The sequence below is a fragment of the Nomascus leucogenys genome, chromosome 3, assembly GCF_006542625.1.
Source record: "Nomascus leucogenys isolate Asia chromosome 3, Asia_NLE_v1, whole genome shotgun sequence".
Lineage (NCBI taxonomy): Eukaryota > Metazoa > Chordata > Mammalia > Primates > Hylobatidae > Nomascus > Nomascus leucogenys.
This window is the reverse complement of record NC_044383.1, coordinates 35,756,976-35,775,517: the sequence shown is the minus strand read 5'-3', so window position 1 is coordinate 35,775,517 and position 18,542 is coordinate 35,756,976. Positions and strand designations below refer to the sequence as shown.

Sequence of the window (18,542 nt, the reverse complement as noted above, 5' to 3'; positions counted from 1 at the left end):
AGCTCTTGATCACAGCTGTGACATAATCTGATTTTAACAGGAAGTTAGGGCAGGAGCAGGGGCAGGGAGGCCAGTGAAGGGGCCAGAGACGGTGGCAGCTGGAACCACAGAGCAGTTCGTGGTCCGCGTGGTCTTAGGACCACAGAGCAGTCTTCACCTGTAAAATGGGGATGGCAGTAGTACTTTTCTTTTAGAATTGTTATGAGGGTTAAATGAAAAAGTGCATTTCCTGGCACATAGAAAGTGCTTAATACATATTAGCTATTCCTATTATGGAAACGGGCAGGACAGCTTCTCAGATATCCAAACACACAGGGCAGTGGTGTTGTGGATGACCTATGAGCTAGAAGGAAATGCCCCTTCCTGGAGAGATGCCCCTGAGGTCTCACTGAAGCAGTCTCATGCAGCCCCATCCAAACATGGAGAACCCCTATGAATCTAGTCCTGAGCTCTCTCACAACCAGCAAGATGGGACGTGTCAAAGTCACTAGAATACTTGTTCTGATCTTCTGCAGAAAACATCTAGGATATCATGGGAGTTTCCTGTTTCCAAGGAAGGACAAGCAGCCATTCTTTTTCCCATTTTATAGATGAGAAAACTGAAGCCTAGATGGTTAAGCTGTTAGTTCAAGGTAACGCAGCCAGTTAGTTGATGGCCAAGTCTGGATTGGCCCCCCAGTCTCCTGACTCCCAGGCCAGTGCTCTTTCTGCTCTGCCTGCAGCCTCTTTGGTCTTGCCTGTGTGCCAATGTCATCTTCCCCATCTACATGGCCCCACCATTGTCACTCCCAGCCCCACCTGTGACTGTGCACACTCCAGGGAGGCTAACCACAGCCTGGCTCTGTCCCCCTCTCCAGATCGAGCGGCAGCTCTTTGAAGAGACTGTGAAGACCCTCAACGGCTTTTATGCAGAGGCTGAGAAGATTGGGGGCAGCTCCTATCTCGAGGGCTGCCTGGCCTGCGCCACGGCCTACTTCATCTTCCTCTGCATGGAGACCCACTACGAGAAGGTGGCCCCTCCCGCCCCACCGTGCATCCCTTCCCTCAGGGCTGCCCTGCGGCACGTTCATCCTTGTCTGGCTCCTCTTTTTGCAGGTTCTCAAGAAGATTTCCCGCTACATCCAGGAGCAGAATGAGAAGATCTTTGCACCTCGAGGCCTCCTACTCACAGACCCCGTGGAGCGTGGGATGAGAGTTGTATCCTTCTGGGCTATTCTGTGTGAGGGCACAGGACTGCCAACCAGTAGAGATCCTGGTGAGGCTGCCAGGAAACGAGGTCACCTTGGGGGCCTCCACTCAGGTTTTCCCAGGAATCCCCCCATCAGTGGTCCTCAGCCCTCTTCCACCACCCTAAGTTATTGGAGGCTTTGTGAGTTTCAGGGTTTGCACTTGTTGGGCTGCATGTAATCAGTGCTTAGAATATGCCAGCTATCATGTGAAGTGCTTTGAAAATATGAATTCATGTACTTCTCATAATAATCTTACCAGGTGGGTTGCTCTGATTATTCCCAGCAGCCTTCTCAGAGTCGTGCAGCTGGTGAATGTGGGAGCTAGGAATCGCGCCCAGGCTCACCCTTAACTACAAAGACCCCTCCAGGAATATGCAAATCACCACATTCATTTACAGGTCCACAGTGTCATGCAATCCTCATGGAATCTCCTGTGGCAGGTCCCATTGTCCTCCTTTCGCAGATGAGAGACATGAGGTCTAGGATGATGTGACTCCCCCAAGGTCTCAGTCCTGGTGAGAGGCTGGACAGGGGGTGGGGCATGGTTCTGCTGACTCCACCTCCACTTGGAATAGTGTGATCTGGGTGTGCACAAATCCCTCCCCCCAGCCAGCATCAACACGAGTAGAATTGCTAAAAAAAATAAGGTTTACTGGAAAACTGAGGAGAAACAGAGTCAAAAAACCACAAACACCCAGAATCACATGTTGACAAAGCCCAGTGAGAGGCACTTGTTTTTATTGAGCCTTTACTATGTGCCAGGTTTTGTGCTAAGTGTTTTACATACATTTAATCTAATCTCCACACTAACCCCAAGATTCTATTCTTAATCCCCATTTTGCAGATGCGATAATGGATAGCTAACAGGTTAAGTGACTGGTGTAAGGTCACATAGCTTTGTGAGTGCCTGAGTCAGGATTTGAACTCAGGACACTAAAGTCCTCATACTTCCTGTGCAGTAACACCACCTCCCTGGGCACATCTGTGTCCTAAGATATGGTCATTAGACCCACTGGAATGTAAGTGCCATCAGGGCAGTGATCCTGTCTGCTGTGATCACAGCTATGTGCCCAGCACAGGGCCCGGCCTTACAAGTCTCCCTAATTGTTAGCTAAGTAATGTGCATGGATGGGCTTGGGGAGGGTCTAGCTCCCAGGCCTCTACATCCCTACTGTCTAGGCAGCAGCACAAGCCCACTTTCCCACTCCCCTGCTGGACTCCATCCACTGGTTCATGTCCGACCCCTGCTCAGCAGCTGGGCTCGCAGCTCTCCTTAACCGCCGACCCCAGATTGAGATCTCCATCTACGAGGACCGGTGCAGCAGTGGCAGCTCCAGCAGCGGCAGCAGCAGCGGCAGTGGCAGCAGCAGCGGTGGGGGTGGTGGGGCGGGGGCCCGGTGACTGGCCGAGAGTCCCTGTAGGGAGGTGTATGGCCGGAGTGAGGGCCTCGCAGACCTGCGGCGGCTGCGCTACCAGAGCACCCGCTTCTGAGTCATTCTCTGGGCCCACCCTGCTGCCCAGGGTGGGAGGGAGGGTGACGGGCCTCATATTTCCTGTGGGCCATCAACCTATGCCCCCTGTCCCTCACCCCTGGCTGGATCAGTCCATCTCCTGACCTGGGGGCTTTCCCTTCCGGATGGGGCTGGTCTGGGCCACACAGAGACAGATCTTCCTAGGAAGGCCAGGGTGGGGAGAACACAACCTAGGCGGCCCCTCTCTTCCACAGCCCCTCTCCCAACCCTGCGAGGGGGGCCCAGGCCTGCCACATACAGGACTCCCACACTGCATGACCCCTCACCCCCAAACCCATATCCACCAGGACTCTCTCCCATGGCTGTCTCCCAGTATCTGTTCCTTCTCATGCCCCTGCAGGGCCCTGGCCTGTCTATGATCCTGCCTCCACCAAATTCAAGGTGTGGGGAGACGGGTGCCGTGGTTGGGAGCTGTTCAGCCCACTCCTGACCTCTTCTAGACCCATGGCTTTCCTGTCCTGCAGCCAGAGCTAGAGGCCCGCTCGGCCTTGCCAGAAGCATCCAACTTTGAGACTTTGCAGGCTGCCAGGTGCTGGTTGCGGGGCACACAGCCTGGGGCGCTGGGAGGTAATATGGGGATCTGGAGAAACTCCGTGAAGAGATGTAGCCATGCGGGGCCTGAATCTCCTGAACTAGAGCCAGTTTCCTGAGATTAGAACCTGTGTGTATGCACATGTGAATGTATGTGTGAGTGCACATGTGTGTAAGTGCAGTGTGCATAAATGTATGAGTCTGTGTGTGTTAGCATGCCTGTGTGTGAGCCCATGTGTGTGCACCAGTGCACACGTGTATGAATGTTGATGCATTTGTAAGCACACCTGTGTGTGTGTGAGTACATGTGCACACATGTGTGCACAAATGTGCATTTCTATGAGTGTGAGCACAAGCATGTGTGTATGAGTGTTCATGTGTATGAGTGTGTACGTATGCAGGTGAGTGCATGTGTGTGTGAGCGTGTTTGTGTGTTCCCCTTGGCTGCTAGGCCAACGACTGCTTCTCTGCATCCTGCTGTCTTCGCTACCTGAGGGTCTGTGACTTCTTCCCTGTGTGGGTCCAGCCTGGCCCCCTGTAAGTAAATGTCCAAAAGCCCCTTGCCCCTCCCGTAGGGCTACCAGGGAACGTACTCTACTGCATATGTTCTAGTGGAAGAGAAGCTGGGGTTCTAGCAAAGAAGAGCCAAACTTTGGTGGCCTTTGGTGCCCCCTGTCAGCTCCCCATGACAATGGGGCTACAGACACTGTGTGTTCAGCCTGCCCAGGGGCTGGGGCTCTTTAAGGCTTTGTAGATGAGGTTTCCATGGACCTTCAAAGGTGCCAGCAGCCTGCAGGGGAAAGGCGAACTCCCTCCTTGCAGGGAAAGGAGATGTCTAGCCAATGATGCCCGGCTTCTGAGGCCCAGAGGAGCAGGTGGGATGGGAGCAGCCCCTGGGGCTGGTGTCCTGAAGATGAAATGAAAGGGGCTGCCTATCTCAGTTGGCGGGAGGTGTTAGAAGTGGATGTGCAAGACCAGCCACTGGAGGTAGCTCTCTGGAATCAAAGAGAGGCCTGCTTTTCTACCAGACATGGGAGCAGCATGTGGGAAACAAGGGTCTACCCAGAGAGCAGAGTCAGCCTAGTCCTTGCAGCCTCAGGAAGTCCTGGGCCCAAGTGAGTCCTGGTCCAAGGACCCCCCTGGAAAGCTGCAGTTCAGTGGGCTTCACTGCAGCCCCTGGCCGCGGCCTATGCCCTCCCTGGGCCCCTGTGGGGCTGGGCATTGTGTCTGACCTGTGCATCTCCCATGGGAGGGCTGGGCACAGGCAGTGCTATGGCCTTTTATTTTTTCTTTTTCCAATAAAAGAACTTGCCCAGCGTGAAGCTCTGTGATGCTTTCTCTGCCCCATGACGATGGAGGGTCAGTTCTATGCCCCAGGACCACATGAGGGGATAATCGGCTGCCTGAACTGGACCTCACATGGGGAGCAGGATGAACTCTGTCTTCTTGGAGCTTGTAGTCTACTGGGGAGGCAGACATCTCAGCACCTCTAATCTGGAATCTTTGGGGCACTTGTAGCCTTGGGTGGGGGAACAGGTTGGACTGAAAGCCAGGCCAAAAGTAATCAATTAATGATATCAATAAATCCTCAATTCTTGAGCTCTTCCCCTGGGTTGGGTCCTGTTGGGAGTTGGATCACTCAGGTCACTCAGTACTGAAGATGAGAAAGTAGCTGGATGATCACTTCTCGGCCTTTTGGCCGAGATCAAGTATGGAGAAAGTAGCTGGATGTTGGAATCTAGCAGAGTTGTGTCTTGAATTTTATAATTTATTGAGCACCTACTATGTGCCAGATACTTTGCTAAAACCATATGTTAGATCTGGGAGGGGATTTAAAGATCACTTGAATCCTGTCACAGAGGTCCAGAGAGGGTGGGTGACTTGCCCCAGGCCACACAGCTGGTTGATGATAACAGGGCCCAAGCTTGGAACCCCGGTATCCCGACTTAGTGCCCATTCTGTTACCACAGGGATGGCACCCAGGTGGGAAGCTGCCTGAGGCTGCAGGGAGACTGGGGTCACACACTCAGGCCTGTTCCCAGAGAGGGGCTCATCAGACTGTGGGGACAACGGCTCCAGCCTCTTGGGTGGGGGCTGGGCAGTCCCCTCTGGGTGGTTCTCATGTTTGTTCTCACTGCCGCTAAGGGCAGCTTGGTGCTTGCCTGAACTGTGTGCAGCCTGGACTCACTCCCTCTGCTGGAACCTGGGCCATGTGTGGGTTGCCACAAGTGAGGGTGTTCTCTAATATGAGGGCAGGTTCATTCTGTTTTGGGATAGGAAGTTTGTTCTACCTCGAGGCCAGATTTGAACCCAAACTCAGCTCTTCTAGAGAGGAGGTCCTGGGGAGGGGGTGAGGATTTACTAAACTGGTAAAACCAAATCCGGGTGCTTATCTGACTGAGAGGCATTCAACCCTTCCATTTTCAAATGGTAATCATAATATTAATAGTAGCTGACGTTTATTTAGCACTTCCTATGTGCCAGGCACTAGGCTAAGACTCTATACATAATTAGTCATTCGATCCTCACAGCAACCCTCCATGGCATGGATTCTTATTTCCCATTTTACATATGGGGAAACTGAGGCTCATGGAAGTTAAGTAACTGGGAAGTTGCAGATCTTGGCTTTGAATCTAGGCAATCTGACTCCAAACTGCAAGGAAGAAGACAGATCCAGCCTTGGAGGCCGCTTAGCAGCTTGAGGGCCTCAGCCGTCCTGGGATTAGGATCAGGCAGATTCCCAGGGAAGGACTTGGAGCTATGCCTGGGCTTTGAGGCTGGGCTGGCACCTCCACTTCCAGGGCATCATGGGAGTGTGCATGGGCTGTGCTCGCAGGCATGCGGGACCCAGAGGCAGCCCGGTGAAGGGTAGTGGGGGACCCGACTCATTGTGAGCCTGGGGAGGTGTGGTTTCTCTCTGCCGGCTTAGTTACAGGCAGTGGCCTGTCTCTCTGGGGTCTGGCTGCAGCCATGTCCCTGCACCCACCTTGCCAGCCAGGGACAGGCCCCGTCAAGACCCAGGAGCAGCTCCAGCCTCAGCCAGACTGTCCCCCAGGTCCCAAGTGAGGCCCCAGCCACCCAGGCATGCCTCAGGAAGCTCCTGCTGCACACGCTCCTCTCCCTGCGCCAGCACCCTGCTGTCTGCCTTCCTTCCTTTGGCCACAGGCCCAGTGTGTGTGAAACCACAGGATTTACAGAAGCTCGAGGTGCCACTGAGTGGCAGAATTATGCACTGCACTCGGGGAATCAAAGGTGGAGGCAGAAAGAACTATGGCTGTTGTGACACTTCCCCCACGGCTCCCCAGCTGGCAGCCACTGCCACCCACAGGGACTTTTCTCTGGCTTCCAGAGGTGAGGGGCAAAGGTGGAGTCCGGTGACTTTCTCCCTAGGGCCAGCCCCTGGGCTGTCGAGCCTGGGAAACTCCACATCCCTCTCCACACCTCTAGAAGGACTCACAATGAGGGGGTCCCAGGCAGGAGGCATCACCACCTGGTTTGGGCTTTACTATTCACCTAGGGATAAGGCAAGGCAAACACCACTCCACATCAGATCTGAATTTGAGCTCTGGCTTCATGACATTAACAGACGAAGACTCTTGGAGCCTCAGTTTCCCCAGTTGTAAAATAGCGAGACTAATATCTCACAGAGTTGTTTAGACCTGAGGTGTTCAACCTTGGTGGCAATGGATGTCACCTGGGAGCATGAAAAATCACCAATGCCTGATCCTATCCTCAGAGATTCTGATTTAATTGTTTTGGGGGACAGCTTGGGCATCAGGATTTTAAAGAGTTTCCCTGGTGATTCTAATGTGAAGCTAAGGCTGAGAATCCATGATTTTGACAGTACCTACAGCTTATAAGCCTTTAATACACCTCTGAAAATGCCTGAGACCTGAATAAGAAGTTTATGGTTCCACAGAAGCAGCCAGACACAAAAATGAATATGCACCATGTGATTCCCCTTATACGAAACTGAAAGACAGGCCAAATTAGCCTTTGATTGGGAGTCAGGATCAAGATTACCCTGGGTCGGGGGTAGTGAATGGATGGGGACCTGGGGAGCTTCTGGGAGCTCAGGATGTTCTGTTTCTTGACCAGAGTGCCAGTTACACAGAGGTGCTCACTTCACGAGAATTCACCGAGCTGTATACTTAGGAGCTATGTATTTGTCTGTAGTGGTGACATATTTCAATAAAATTCACCAAAAAAGCCTGTTGGCTACAAAATAGGAAAAGAAAGGACAGACTTGAAATTAATGTTTTGTTAAATATCTGGAATTGTAACACATATGCCAAACAGACAACTGCAACTCTATGTTACGTGTGTGTGTGTGTGATGTTACGTGTGTGTGTGTGTGTGTGTGTGTGAAAATGTAATGTCTGCTCTGCTGTGGGTGGGGCCTCTAAAAGGGAAGGTCTCTGATGCCTAAGAAAATCTGAAAACAGCCCAGGTTCACACCAGGAGTTCTTAACCTCGACCTGACTGCATTCATGTGCATATTATGAGTCGTTATCTGAGGAGAGCATCTACAGCTTTCAGCAGATTCTCAAAGGGGTATGCAACCCCCTAAAAACGTTAAGAACAATTGGTTTTGAGGAGTCAGTGAGAAACTGGCCATGAATGTGCTTGGCATGAAAGGGATGCTTGGTGATGTCGGTTTCTTTCCTTCATTTCAGAGCCCAGACTTTGGAGGTTTCTGCATGACCCTTCTCGGGCGACTTCTAGGAGGATTTATTCTCCTGGCAGTGCCGAGGGCAGCCTGCACCAAGCTTACAACTCTTCCTCCAAGAGGATGTTCAAAGGGCCTGTCATTTCAGCGTCTGCTGGACAGCAGAACTTCATGTGAGGATCCTGGAGCTGCGCTGGGTTTTGAATCAGGGACAATGGAGGAAGTGGGAAAGTGTGAAGAGAGTCAGAGGGCTGTGTCAGCTGCCCCCCTTCCCACCCCCAGCAATTCACTTAACTTTCCTGAGCCTCAGCTTTGTCATTATGAGAATGTGCATATTTATAAATAATCATCTGTTTCTCCAATGTAAGATATTATTGTTATTGCAGAAGTGATACTAGGACCTCGTTATATGATGGCCTCATGATACAGATTTATAGCAGGCTTCAGATTCTGGCATAGAATAAATAGATATTTATCCAAGGGTTCACTGATTCCCTAATAAATGCCAGGAACATTCATGTACATTATTAATCCATTTAATTCTCGAACACTGGGGTGTTGAAATCTTATTTTACAGATGAGGAAACTGACATTCTGGGTGGTTAGGTAGCTTGACAAGGGCTAGTAAGTATCAGAGCAAAGACTTGAACTTAAGTCTCTGACTCCAAATCCCACTCTCACTCTGCCACAAGAATGAGACGTGGGAGAAGAGAGACTGTTCTACCTGGATTGACTCATAAAGACAGAAGACAGATTCCAGACCAGAGAGAAACTCGTGGGCAAATGCATTCCCAGAAAAATTAGCTTTGCAGGGGCATGAAGGTACTAGTTATTTTGGAGTAATTCAAATTATCGATTTCTGTAATGGAAAAGTGATTGGGAACCAGCTATCACCTGAGAACAGTGCTGAGTGAGGCCCCAAGAAGGGGGCAATGTTACACACAAGCTTACACACAGCTTACAAGACCTCAGAGATGGCGAGCTTCCTTTTCCTTAACTGCTGCCCACAATTAATCAGTACACTTCTCAAGGGCAGGGAGCCTGTCTTACTCACTCCCCCACTCCCACCCCCACCTTCCCCTGTCCTGAGTGCTTGTTCCAGGGCCTGGCCCTGGCCAGGTGAATGGAAGATGCTGCCCATCTCAGGCTGGCGGGAAGAGGCAAGCCTATACAGATGTGTCATCTGCAGACCCCTGGGGCAATGTGCCACTGAGAAGCAGCTCAGAACCATGCAGACAGGCAGTGGTCACTGGAGGATACAATTCACCTGCAAGTGGTCACCTTATAACTCAGTTAAAGGGTGCATGCAGTGACCCCAGGCTACCCCCTGAGCTGGGCAGCAGCTCTCAGTGATGTTGCCCTGGCTGTGACATTGTGGCTCTGCTCATGACCTCTACCTATCCTGGGAGAGGAGGGGAGGAAGCGTGTGTCCCACCCCAGTCGGCCCTGCCTGACACTCCCCAAACACCATTTTGAGGTGGGGAAACCCTCTGGTGCTGAATTCTTTGCCTGAGAGATCTGGGCCTCAGGCCCTAGAGAGTGGATTACTGTGAGTGAATCACTGGCTGGATGGCTGGCTGGCTGGATAAGTGGATGGATACAGAGAAGATGGGTGTAGAGAGATGACTGATAGATCAGAGATGAGCGAGAGGCCTGCCTGTCTTGAGATGGAAGCCCGCAGACCCTGGAGAGGCAGGTGAATGGATGGGTACCGATCACCCCTGGGCTCCCTAGTGCAGATCTAAACATAGGGCTGGAGCTCTTCAAAGGGACGATGCTCTGTTATCCCAGTCCCCAGATGAACTCCACATTTGTAACTCTGAGTGATGGATGTGTCTTGTTGGGAAGAATCCTTATAGGTCTAATATTGCCCCAGCTAATGGCTTATGGATTGTTGTAGAGTCAGGCATTGCTGGAAGTGAAACCAGGAGGTTAAAGGTCCTGGTACAGATTTTACGACAATATCTGCATTTCATCAGTCAGGCACTGCAGCAAGTACCTTATAGGCTCGATGAAGCCTCACAACAACTCTACGAGGATTTTATCACTGCCTCCATTTTGTGGATGAAGAAACTGAGGCTCAGGGATGAAATAACTTCTTAAGGCCACTTCTGAATGCCTGGGTGGAGGGTCTGGATTTCAAGTCCATTTGATCCCAGAGTTTCAGTGTGAAGGGAAAATTTTAAGGACAGGTGAAAGGAAGGTAGAGGGGAGGGCCATAGGATTTGTGCACAGCTCTAAGAACGAACATGGCATTTTGGCACATGTGAGACACCTTCGGCAGTGGGAGGAGGCGCTGAGACTTTCCAATGACTGGGTGCCCCGAGGGCAGCCCCAGGCTTCCTTCTCCCTCTCTTTCCTCTGTGTCAGCCTTCGAGGGCTCTAAACCTTGAGTCTGGGGATCTGAACTGCAGAGAGGGTGTATGTTTGGCTCACTTTCCTTCCTTTGGCCTAAACTTGTCCTTCTGCCATGGTCTCCACAAGCAGTTGGGGAACGAGGATGTGCTTTTCTCCTATTCCAGGAGCTCTACAGCCAGGTCTGGGGTGGAGGGAGGCAAGTTAGTCCTTAGATTTGTGAGGAGGGTGCATTAAATGACTCTAGGGGATGAGATCCTTCCTGGCTGCTCTGGGGCTGGCCATGAAGAATGAGAACCAGCTACCTTTAGGGGAATTATTCTGGCCCCAGACTGCTTTCCTGCTGGCAGGCAGGCAGAGGGCATGAGGATCTGGGTGGGAAGTTCTGGGAATGGGTGATACAGATTCTCCATCTGCCGCACCCTTCTCCTGACCCTGCCTCCCTTCTCACAGCTGAGCAGGCTCCTCTCTGCACTCGGGACCTCCATTCAGATCTGTATTTAATCCCAGCTGAGTTCTAAGGTCCAGATGTGGTTCTTCTGTTATTTGATGGGCATGTATCCTGACTCAGTTTCCATGTCAGCAAAGTGGGAAGGATAAGCCCTGCCTCTCTTATTCCTTAACTTGTTCATACACTTGGGCTTCTGGAATACCTGGAGCTTTCTGGAGAAGGGTGCTGGGAGCAGCCTGGAGCTGAGCTCTTTTGAGGAGCAGCCGGCAGCCCGGGCAGGGAAAAGGACCAGACGGGGGTGCAGATGCCTTGGGAAAGTTGCAGCTCCTTTTTGGGCCTTGGTTTCCACGTCTGAAAAGGAGGGAACAGGACTTGACTTCTCAGGTGTTCCTGGATTTAAAGCTCTAGGATTCTGTGATTGTTGAGGGCCAAATTCCCAGGCCAGCTCACTAGCTCCTGGTGACCTCTACTCTGTATGGCCCAGTCCATGCCATGCCTGCCCAGCTCAGTTCACCTTGTTTTATGACTGTTCTTTCTGGGAATGGCACCGCGTGAGAATTCAGCTGAACACAGCACAGCCCAGGCCCCAGGAAGGTTGGCTCTGCCCCTTATGGCCATTTGCAATCTTTTTCTGGTGAATCTGCCAGTTCCCCAGAGGTGGCCCCGTCCTCCCCATCTCTCTCACCGCAGGTGTCCTGGGTGGCAGCAGGGTGCACCGGGAAGCACAGGAGCTCTGGCACTGAATGGGCCCGGGGCTCCATCCTGAACATGGCTACTTAATAATAGTATCTCTAATTTGTTGAGGGCTTTCTATGTGCCAGGCACTGTGTCAAGTCTAATATAATAACTCTGTGAGGTATTATCCCCATCTGGCAGATGGGAAAACTGAGGTTCAAAGACACTTTACCTACTTTAAGTCTTTGCTCAATGCCTCTTTCTCAGGGAGCCCCCCTACCCCCGCTGCTATTTAAAATGGCATTCCGCCTCCATCCTGGCCCTCCCAGATGGCCTTGATGTTACTCTTCTCCAGCCCTCCATAGCACGTATCATGCTCCAACATGCTACAGACTTTCCTTATTCTGGGTATTGTTTAGTGCCTGCCACGTCTTGCTAGGGCAGGGACCTTTGCCAGTGTTGTTCACAGATGTATATCCCAAGCCACTAGAACAACACCCAGCACACAGTAGGCGTTCAGTCACTGTACATCACATGAACAACTGGTTAAATAACTTCCCCAGTGTCAGTTACCTAGAGATTGCACAGCATAAGGCTTAAGAACCCAGGCTTTGGAGCTAGTCATGAGGTTGAATTACAGCTCTTGCCACTTTAGCTAGCTATGTGACTTTGCGTAATTTGCTGTTTCTGAGCCTCAGTTTCTCTGGTAATAAAATGGACTAATAACATTTATATTCTGGGATGGGTGTGAGGATTCATGGAGACATGGATGTAAAGTTCTTGGCATATGGCAGGCATTGCATAAATGTTAGCTGCTTTCCTGGAGGATGTTTTCCTTCTCTCTTGCTTCTCATTTTCCCTCTGGTGGCCTATTTTTTGACCACTTCACTGTCAACAGTAGTTCCTTAGAGGACAAGCCACCATGGGAGAGGCTGGCGTCATCTGTGGTGTTAACCAGCCCATGTTCTCTTGCCTTCCTTCCAGGATGTGCCTGTTGCTACAGAGACACAACAGCAACCCCTGGCAGGTTCCTGGCCCCTGTGGCTGGGGTTCTGGCCTCAGAGAAGGCTGGCCCTGGGGACAGGGAGGCAGGGAGGGGCTCGGTTTGCCTTATGGGCTGGAAGTCTGGGCGGAGGTATCAGCCTGGAATCTGTTGGAAGAACTTGGCTGGCTCCCTGCAAAAATGAAGCGCTCATCTTCCTGTATCCACGGGGCTCTTGGAGTCTGGAGCGGAGTTCCTGCTTGGGCAGAGGTCCAGTGGCACTGGTCTGGGTGTGATGCCCAGACCCTGGGAGGGGGCCATAGCAGCCAGAGTGACACATAATCAAACTCCTGGCCCTCAGAATGGCACCTTCCCAGAGTAGGGTTGGCAACCGTGTAGATGCTTGAAGAGGCCTGGTGGATGGTTTACCATTCTGCCTCAGCGAAGGTTGGCCGAGCCCACCTGGTGACTCTCGACATGAGCAAGCACTGCCACCTCTTCTTGCAGACTTAAACGTGACCGTGGGGAGGACTATTTCAGATCACTAGGCCTCCAGGGGCTCCGTTTTTCTCCTCCCAATCCTGCTCTTGATCCTGGGCAGCATGAGCGACTGTGGCTTTTGCTTAAACCAATTCACCATCCCAAATGAAGAAGCGAGTGGTAGTTGAGAGTGCCAGCTGACAGCCAGACCCCTGGGATTCAGTCCTGCCTTCATCTGTCTGGGCTGTATGACCCTGCACAAACCATTTAGCTTATCTGTAAACCTGGGATAATTACAGTACCTTCCTCTTGAGATTATTATGAGGATTAAACGAGTTGATTATTGTAAAGAGTTTAGATTCAACCCAGACACGCCAAGCCCACTAAATGTAAGCTATTATTGTCATTTTAAGGGGTACGTGCCTGTGAAGAGGGAGTATTCTTGAGCAGAATAAAAATGGTTTTATTCTTATTATTTCTTTTTTCTTGAAAAATGGGGAATTGTGGCAGCACTGGCCCACCTTCCTGCTGGAGTGAGTTGTGGCTGCCTGGTGCAGGCAAGTGGGGCACCAGCTCCTCCATTTGCATAATCCCTTCTGGGTCCATTTCATTACTTGACTGCCCCTAAAGGCATTTGCTATTTTTGTTACAAATTAAAGTGTAGCATAAGCCAACAAAGATGTCAGGAGCCCAGGTGGGGCTAAGGGACAGGGAAAAGACAGACTTATCTATGCGCAGGAGGGGACGGAACGGTTTGGGCTCCCACGGGTCTCAGAGAAAGGGATTGGAAGAAAGAGGGGAATGGTAATGCTGAGCCTGGGTAGCTTGGGGGTGGCTTTGCACCCACAAATCTGTGGCTTGTATAGCACAGACCAGTAGATGCATTGAATTTGAGGCACCTGCTCAAAAAGCCTATACTGCTAGCTCAATGAGGAGGCTCTGTTTTTTTTTTTGGCAGGGGGTAGGTAATGTTGAGTGGGTTCACTATCCACCTGTCCTCTGTATCTTTCAGCCTTGTATCTCTTGCAACACAAGCATCTTGGGGGCAGGGGACTTGTCCACCTCATTAGAGGGTCCCTATCACATTCCTCATGGGAGGAACCTAGTGCTTATCATACAGGATATTCTCAATAAATGCTTGCTGAATGAATATGTAAATGAATGAATGCAGACAGCTTGCTTTCTGGTATAGCAACCTGAGAATTCAGCTTGACTTTTTAGAAAGCCGCTTGGTGTCCCACTCCCATCCCATGCACTTGGCTGGAGGGAAGGCAGCGTAGGGGTGGCAACCACGTTACCTTCACTTAGAGCCTAGCTCAGTACCTGGCACATAATAGGTGCTCAATGAATATTACTTTCACTTACTATTGTTTGCTTAGAGCCTAGCTCAGCACCGGGCACATAGTAGGGGCTCAGCAAATATTGCTTTCACTTACCATTGTATGCCTAGAGCCTAGCTCAGTACCTGCACATAGTAGGGGATCAACAAATATTACTTTCACTTACTATTGTTACCTTCACTTACCATTGTATGCCTAGAGCCTAGCCAAATATTTGACGCATTGTAGGTGCTCAATCAGTATTTGTTGAACTCATGAATGAATCAGATGGAAGCCTTATCCTGGAGTCTGAGCGCTGCAGTGGTGCTCTTATCAGCTGTGGGAACTTAGAACTCCTCTTTGCAACTCACTGGACCCCACTCACCCAACAGGGTCACATGACACAGATATACCCTGTTATACAAAACTCAATGTGAAGGCATTCATGGTTATCACTTATAAGGCATCATCTGAAGTCTGCTGTCACCCTGAACCCCCGATGTCCTTGGCAAGCTGTCTCTCTAGTTGTCTTATCCCTTATTTCTTGTGCTGTTGTGTATGGACAGTCAATGGGCACTGTTATCTTGTCATTTACCACTGCATTTGGAACCATTCCTCTGTGGGTTTTGGGTTTTACTTATCTCGCTTAGATCCACTTTGTTCATTTTTTAAAAGGCAGCAGCTTCCAGAGGGACTAGGGAATAGTCTGAACAGTGACAGAGCTGCCTGTTACCCCTCTGACAAGATGGTGTGGTAGGAAAGGGCTCCAGCCCTGGACTGGGGAGCAGTGGGCTCCATGACCTTGGGCACAGTGACCTTGAACACTTCAGCTCTCTGAGCCTCATCTCTGGAGCCCTTTCAGATCTTTAATTCTATGTCAATACACAAGAATGGGCTTTCTAGAAGTGGAATGATTTTTAAGTTGGTGTCTGCTTTTCAGGGAAATTGTAGTTGTTTTCATTTAAAAACTTTTCATTTACGCTTCTGTTCTGAGTGTAAAAACAGCACTAGCTATAAGGAATTCATATTTTGTGATTTATTAGGAGTATTACTATGATATCAGAAAATGGCACGGTTTTTTTTTGTTAAATATGTTTTTAAAAGGGTTGCTGCATTCTTAAGTGTAATTTTATTTATCCTGGGATGACTTTTTTTCCCTGCGAAGAATAGATCTATGTTTTATAACAAGCCTTCACTACTGAGGCTGGTCGTGAGCATATTCTATGGGGTTACATCATTCCCAAAGGGTGTTCTGGCTACACGAGCATTCTATTTTCCAAGCAGATTGCAGAGACCAAGTAGCAAGGTTCTTTCTAGAAATCAGAGTAACCTGAGATGAGCCAGGCCTATGTCCAGCCAGACACTGAGGAGTCTTAGAAAGGAAAGGCCCTTAGGGATATACCAGCGCAAGTCTCTTGTCATCTACATTAGGGAAACTGAGGCCCAGCATGGAGAAGTGACTTCCTGCAAGTAAAAGGCCCAGAGTACACACTCCATTCCTGCCCCTCACTCATCACACATCCTTCACTTGGCCCAAACTCTGGTCCCCCAAATGTGAACATTGTTGTACACAACCAAACCACTGCTGGTGCTTGAGGGTGATACCTGCTTTGTGTTATGATCTGCTTTCAGAGCATCTCGTGGTGGAAAGGCTGTTCTAATTCAGCATTCCAATCAGTTCTATTTGCCCCAGACCCTTTTTATCATCAGCTTGGCACTAATATCTAGTAGAGAGTTTATTGGCATAATTTTTTCAGAAAAGAGGCTAGAAGGCTTGGCAAGTTCAAATGATAACATTTTTATCAAGAGTCCCAAAGGACCACCCTTTTCCCTCCCATCACCACCACCAACACCAATAAGGCTTTCTGTAGCACAGGAAGTCAGGGGCAAAAAGCAGAAACAGCACAGGCCAAACCAGCAGGCACATGGTACATTATCGGATCAACCAGCAAGCAACCACCTGGGAGCCATCTTTGTTAAGGGCAAAATAATGAGCTCATGAGACACTGGAGGATACAAGACTATCTTGATTCTTCTGAAGGAATGAGTGAGACTGGATGGGGTATTGGGGAAACTTTCCTTTCTGTTTTCTCAGAAAACATGCAAAGAAAGGCTTCACAAACAACTAAGGTTGTGTCAGTATCACCCAACCTTCCCTTTTCAAAGATGGCCACCCCTGTTGTCCATTCAGAGGGAGCACGCAGCAGAATCTACTGGGCGTGGAGAGAGAGACAGGCAGCAGGAGATTTAGTTTTCCACAAAGGCTGTTAGTTTTGTTTTGTTTTTTCCTTTATTGATGGGATTTAAAGTGCATATAACTGAAGGCAAAGTCCAAGGCCTAGAGAAAGATATGAGGCCCAAGAGAGAGGCTCAGAGATTCTAAAGGCGGCGGAAGAATACCCACCTAAAAAGGCCACTTGAGCTGCAAAAACGATGGGGAAGGGAGATAGAAAATGGGAAAAAGAGAAAGGGGGTGGGGACGGGGTGGGGGTGGAGGAAGGAGTTTGGGAAGAAGAAATTACCAGTTTAGAAATTCGGCCAAAGATGAGTAGTAGGAGTTAGTTTACATCCCAGCTATGAAAATATGGGCTGACCTCAAGGTAGGAACAGTTGTTTTAGGAAAGGTAAGAAGAATGATAGCCTCAGGCCAGGACACAGCATCCCCTGGCCCTTCAGGTGATGATAGAAGTGATGGGGCTTCTCCAAGCCTCTGTCATGGTCTTCCCTGGAGACCCAATGTGGGTCAAAGGAGACTCTATCCAGCCAGGAGAAGGAAGGGGCTGGGGACCTTGATCTGGGGCCTACCCAGAGCTCTCCAGTGGAAAGCAACATCCCTTTGCTACCGGACTATGGCTGGGGCCCCACTCACCCACACAGGCTGTGCCATCCTCGTTGGGCTCATAGCCCCGACTGCACCTCTTGTTGGTCCGGCACCTGTAGCTTCCATAGGTGTTGACACATACGGGCTTGTCTCGAGGGCACACGAATGGGAACTGGATGCATTCATTGGTGTCTGCAAGGCAAGGGGAACCACTCACCATGAAGGCGTGGGGCAGCAAGTCCCAGCCCAGGCTCTGCCTGCCTATACACTGGCTTTGGGAATGTGCCTTCCTCGCGGAGCCTCAGTTTCCCTGCTTCAGTTCCCTTGGCTGGCTCCTCCTGTGCTTGGTCTCTACATGCTGGAGGGCACTCAGGCTTGGTCCTGGGTCCTCTCTTCTATCTACCACAATCATTCCAGGTGATTTCTTCATGCATGGATGATTCCAAAAGTTCTATCTCCAGTTACAACCTCTCCCACTGGCTCACGAATACAATAACCCATGACCTACTTGACAGCTCCGCTTGGATGTCTAAGATGCACCTCATGCTTAATATGTCCGAAATAGAACTCCAGATTCTGCCCTGCCCTTAAACCTCTCTTGCCCTCTGTTCTGTCTTCTCTAGCTCAATCAATACCCCCATCATCTATCAGCTGCTCAAGGAGAAATCAGAGCGACCCCTGATTCCTCTTTCTTGCCCCCTGTGCAATTTCACAGCAGAGCCTCTCCACTCTGCCCCACAGTCCACCAGTCCACCTCTCTCTGTCACCTCTTTCTCATTCCTCTGCCACCACCCAATTTCCTGCCATCGTGACCTCTTGCCTGGATTTCTGCAGCTGCCTCCTTACAGAATACCTGGCTTCCTCTCTTTCCTCCAATCCACTCTGCAATTCAGCAGCTGGAGGGAGCCTTTAAAAATGTGAATCACATCATATCACTCTCCAGTTTAGCTTCTAAGGCCCCTAAGAGCAAAATTCAGACTCCCTACAGGGGCCTCACAGACTCTCCATCATCTCCAGGCCATACTGGCATCCCTTCTGCTCCTTCGACACACAAAGCCTTTGTCCCGTCTCCCGCTTTTCACTCTTGCCCTTCCCTCAGCTCTTTCTGGGCCTAGATCCTTCTCATCTTTCAGGTGTCAGCTCAATGTCTTCCCCCCCAGGGGCCCTCCCTGACCACTCTGTCTGGAACAGTCTCCAGGGAGCACCTTGCTCAGAGGGTTCTGAAATCATCTTGTCCAGCTGTGTGGTCATGCGTTCAGGGTCTGTCTCCCTCCACTAGAATGGATGCCCCTCTTGTGGAGGCGGGGGGTGGGGGTGGCACTTGGCCTACATCCCCAGCTCCCAGCATGACACTTGCTGTGTACGAGGCACATAACTGCCTGTTGGGTGATGAAAAGGACGAGGAGGCTGATCTCAAAGGGTCCTTCCAGCAGGCAGGGAAGACTGTGGAATTTCTATGCACCTGCACTATGTGTTTGGAGTGGGGCTGGGTGGGGAT

General features: G+C 50.5%; 1 protein-coding gene and 1 pseudogene across 5 annotated transcripts in view; one reads left to right on the top strand and one right to left on the bottom strand.

Moving 5' to 3' along the window:
• Window positions 1–1,929: 1,929 nt before the first annotated feature.
• CRTAC1 (cartilage acidic protein 1) overlaps window positions 1,930–18,542 on the bottom strand; it is a 165,661-nt gene continuing 149,048 nt past the window's right edge. For 2 of the 4 annotated variants that reach the window (XM_030808752.1, XM_030808748.1), the window contains exons 14-16: window positions 17,093–17,236; window positions 10,970–11,118; window positions 1,930–2,644 (exon numbers count right to left, since the gene is read on the bottom strand). In XM_030808752.1, coding sequence (XP_030664612.1) covers window positions 2,534–2,644; window positions 10,970–11,118; window positions 17,093–17,236 — 404 coding nt within the window. In that variant the 3' untranslated portion in view covers window positions 1,930–2,533. Of the gene's footprint in view, window positions 2,645–10,969; window positions 11,119–16,001; window positions 16,646–17,092; window positions 17,237–18,542 lie in introns of those variants that run through there. The other 2 variants (XM_003255312.4, XM_004087560.2) reach the window with 2 other exon arrangements.
• On the top strand, window positions 2,783–8,598 carry LOC105739534 (annotated as a pseudogene). The gene is made up of 2 exons (XR_004029134.1): window positions 2,783–6,643; window positions 7,969–8,598. The product of XR_004029134.1 is annotated as an uncharacterized LOC105739534 (transcript).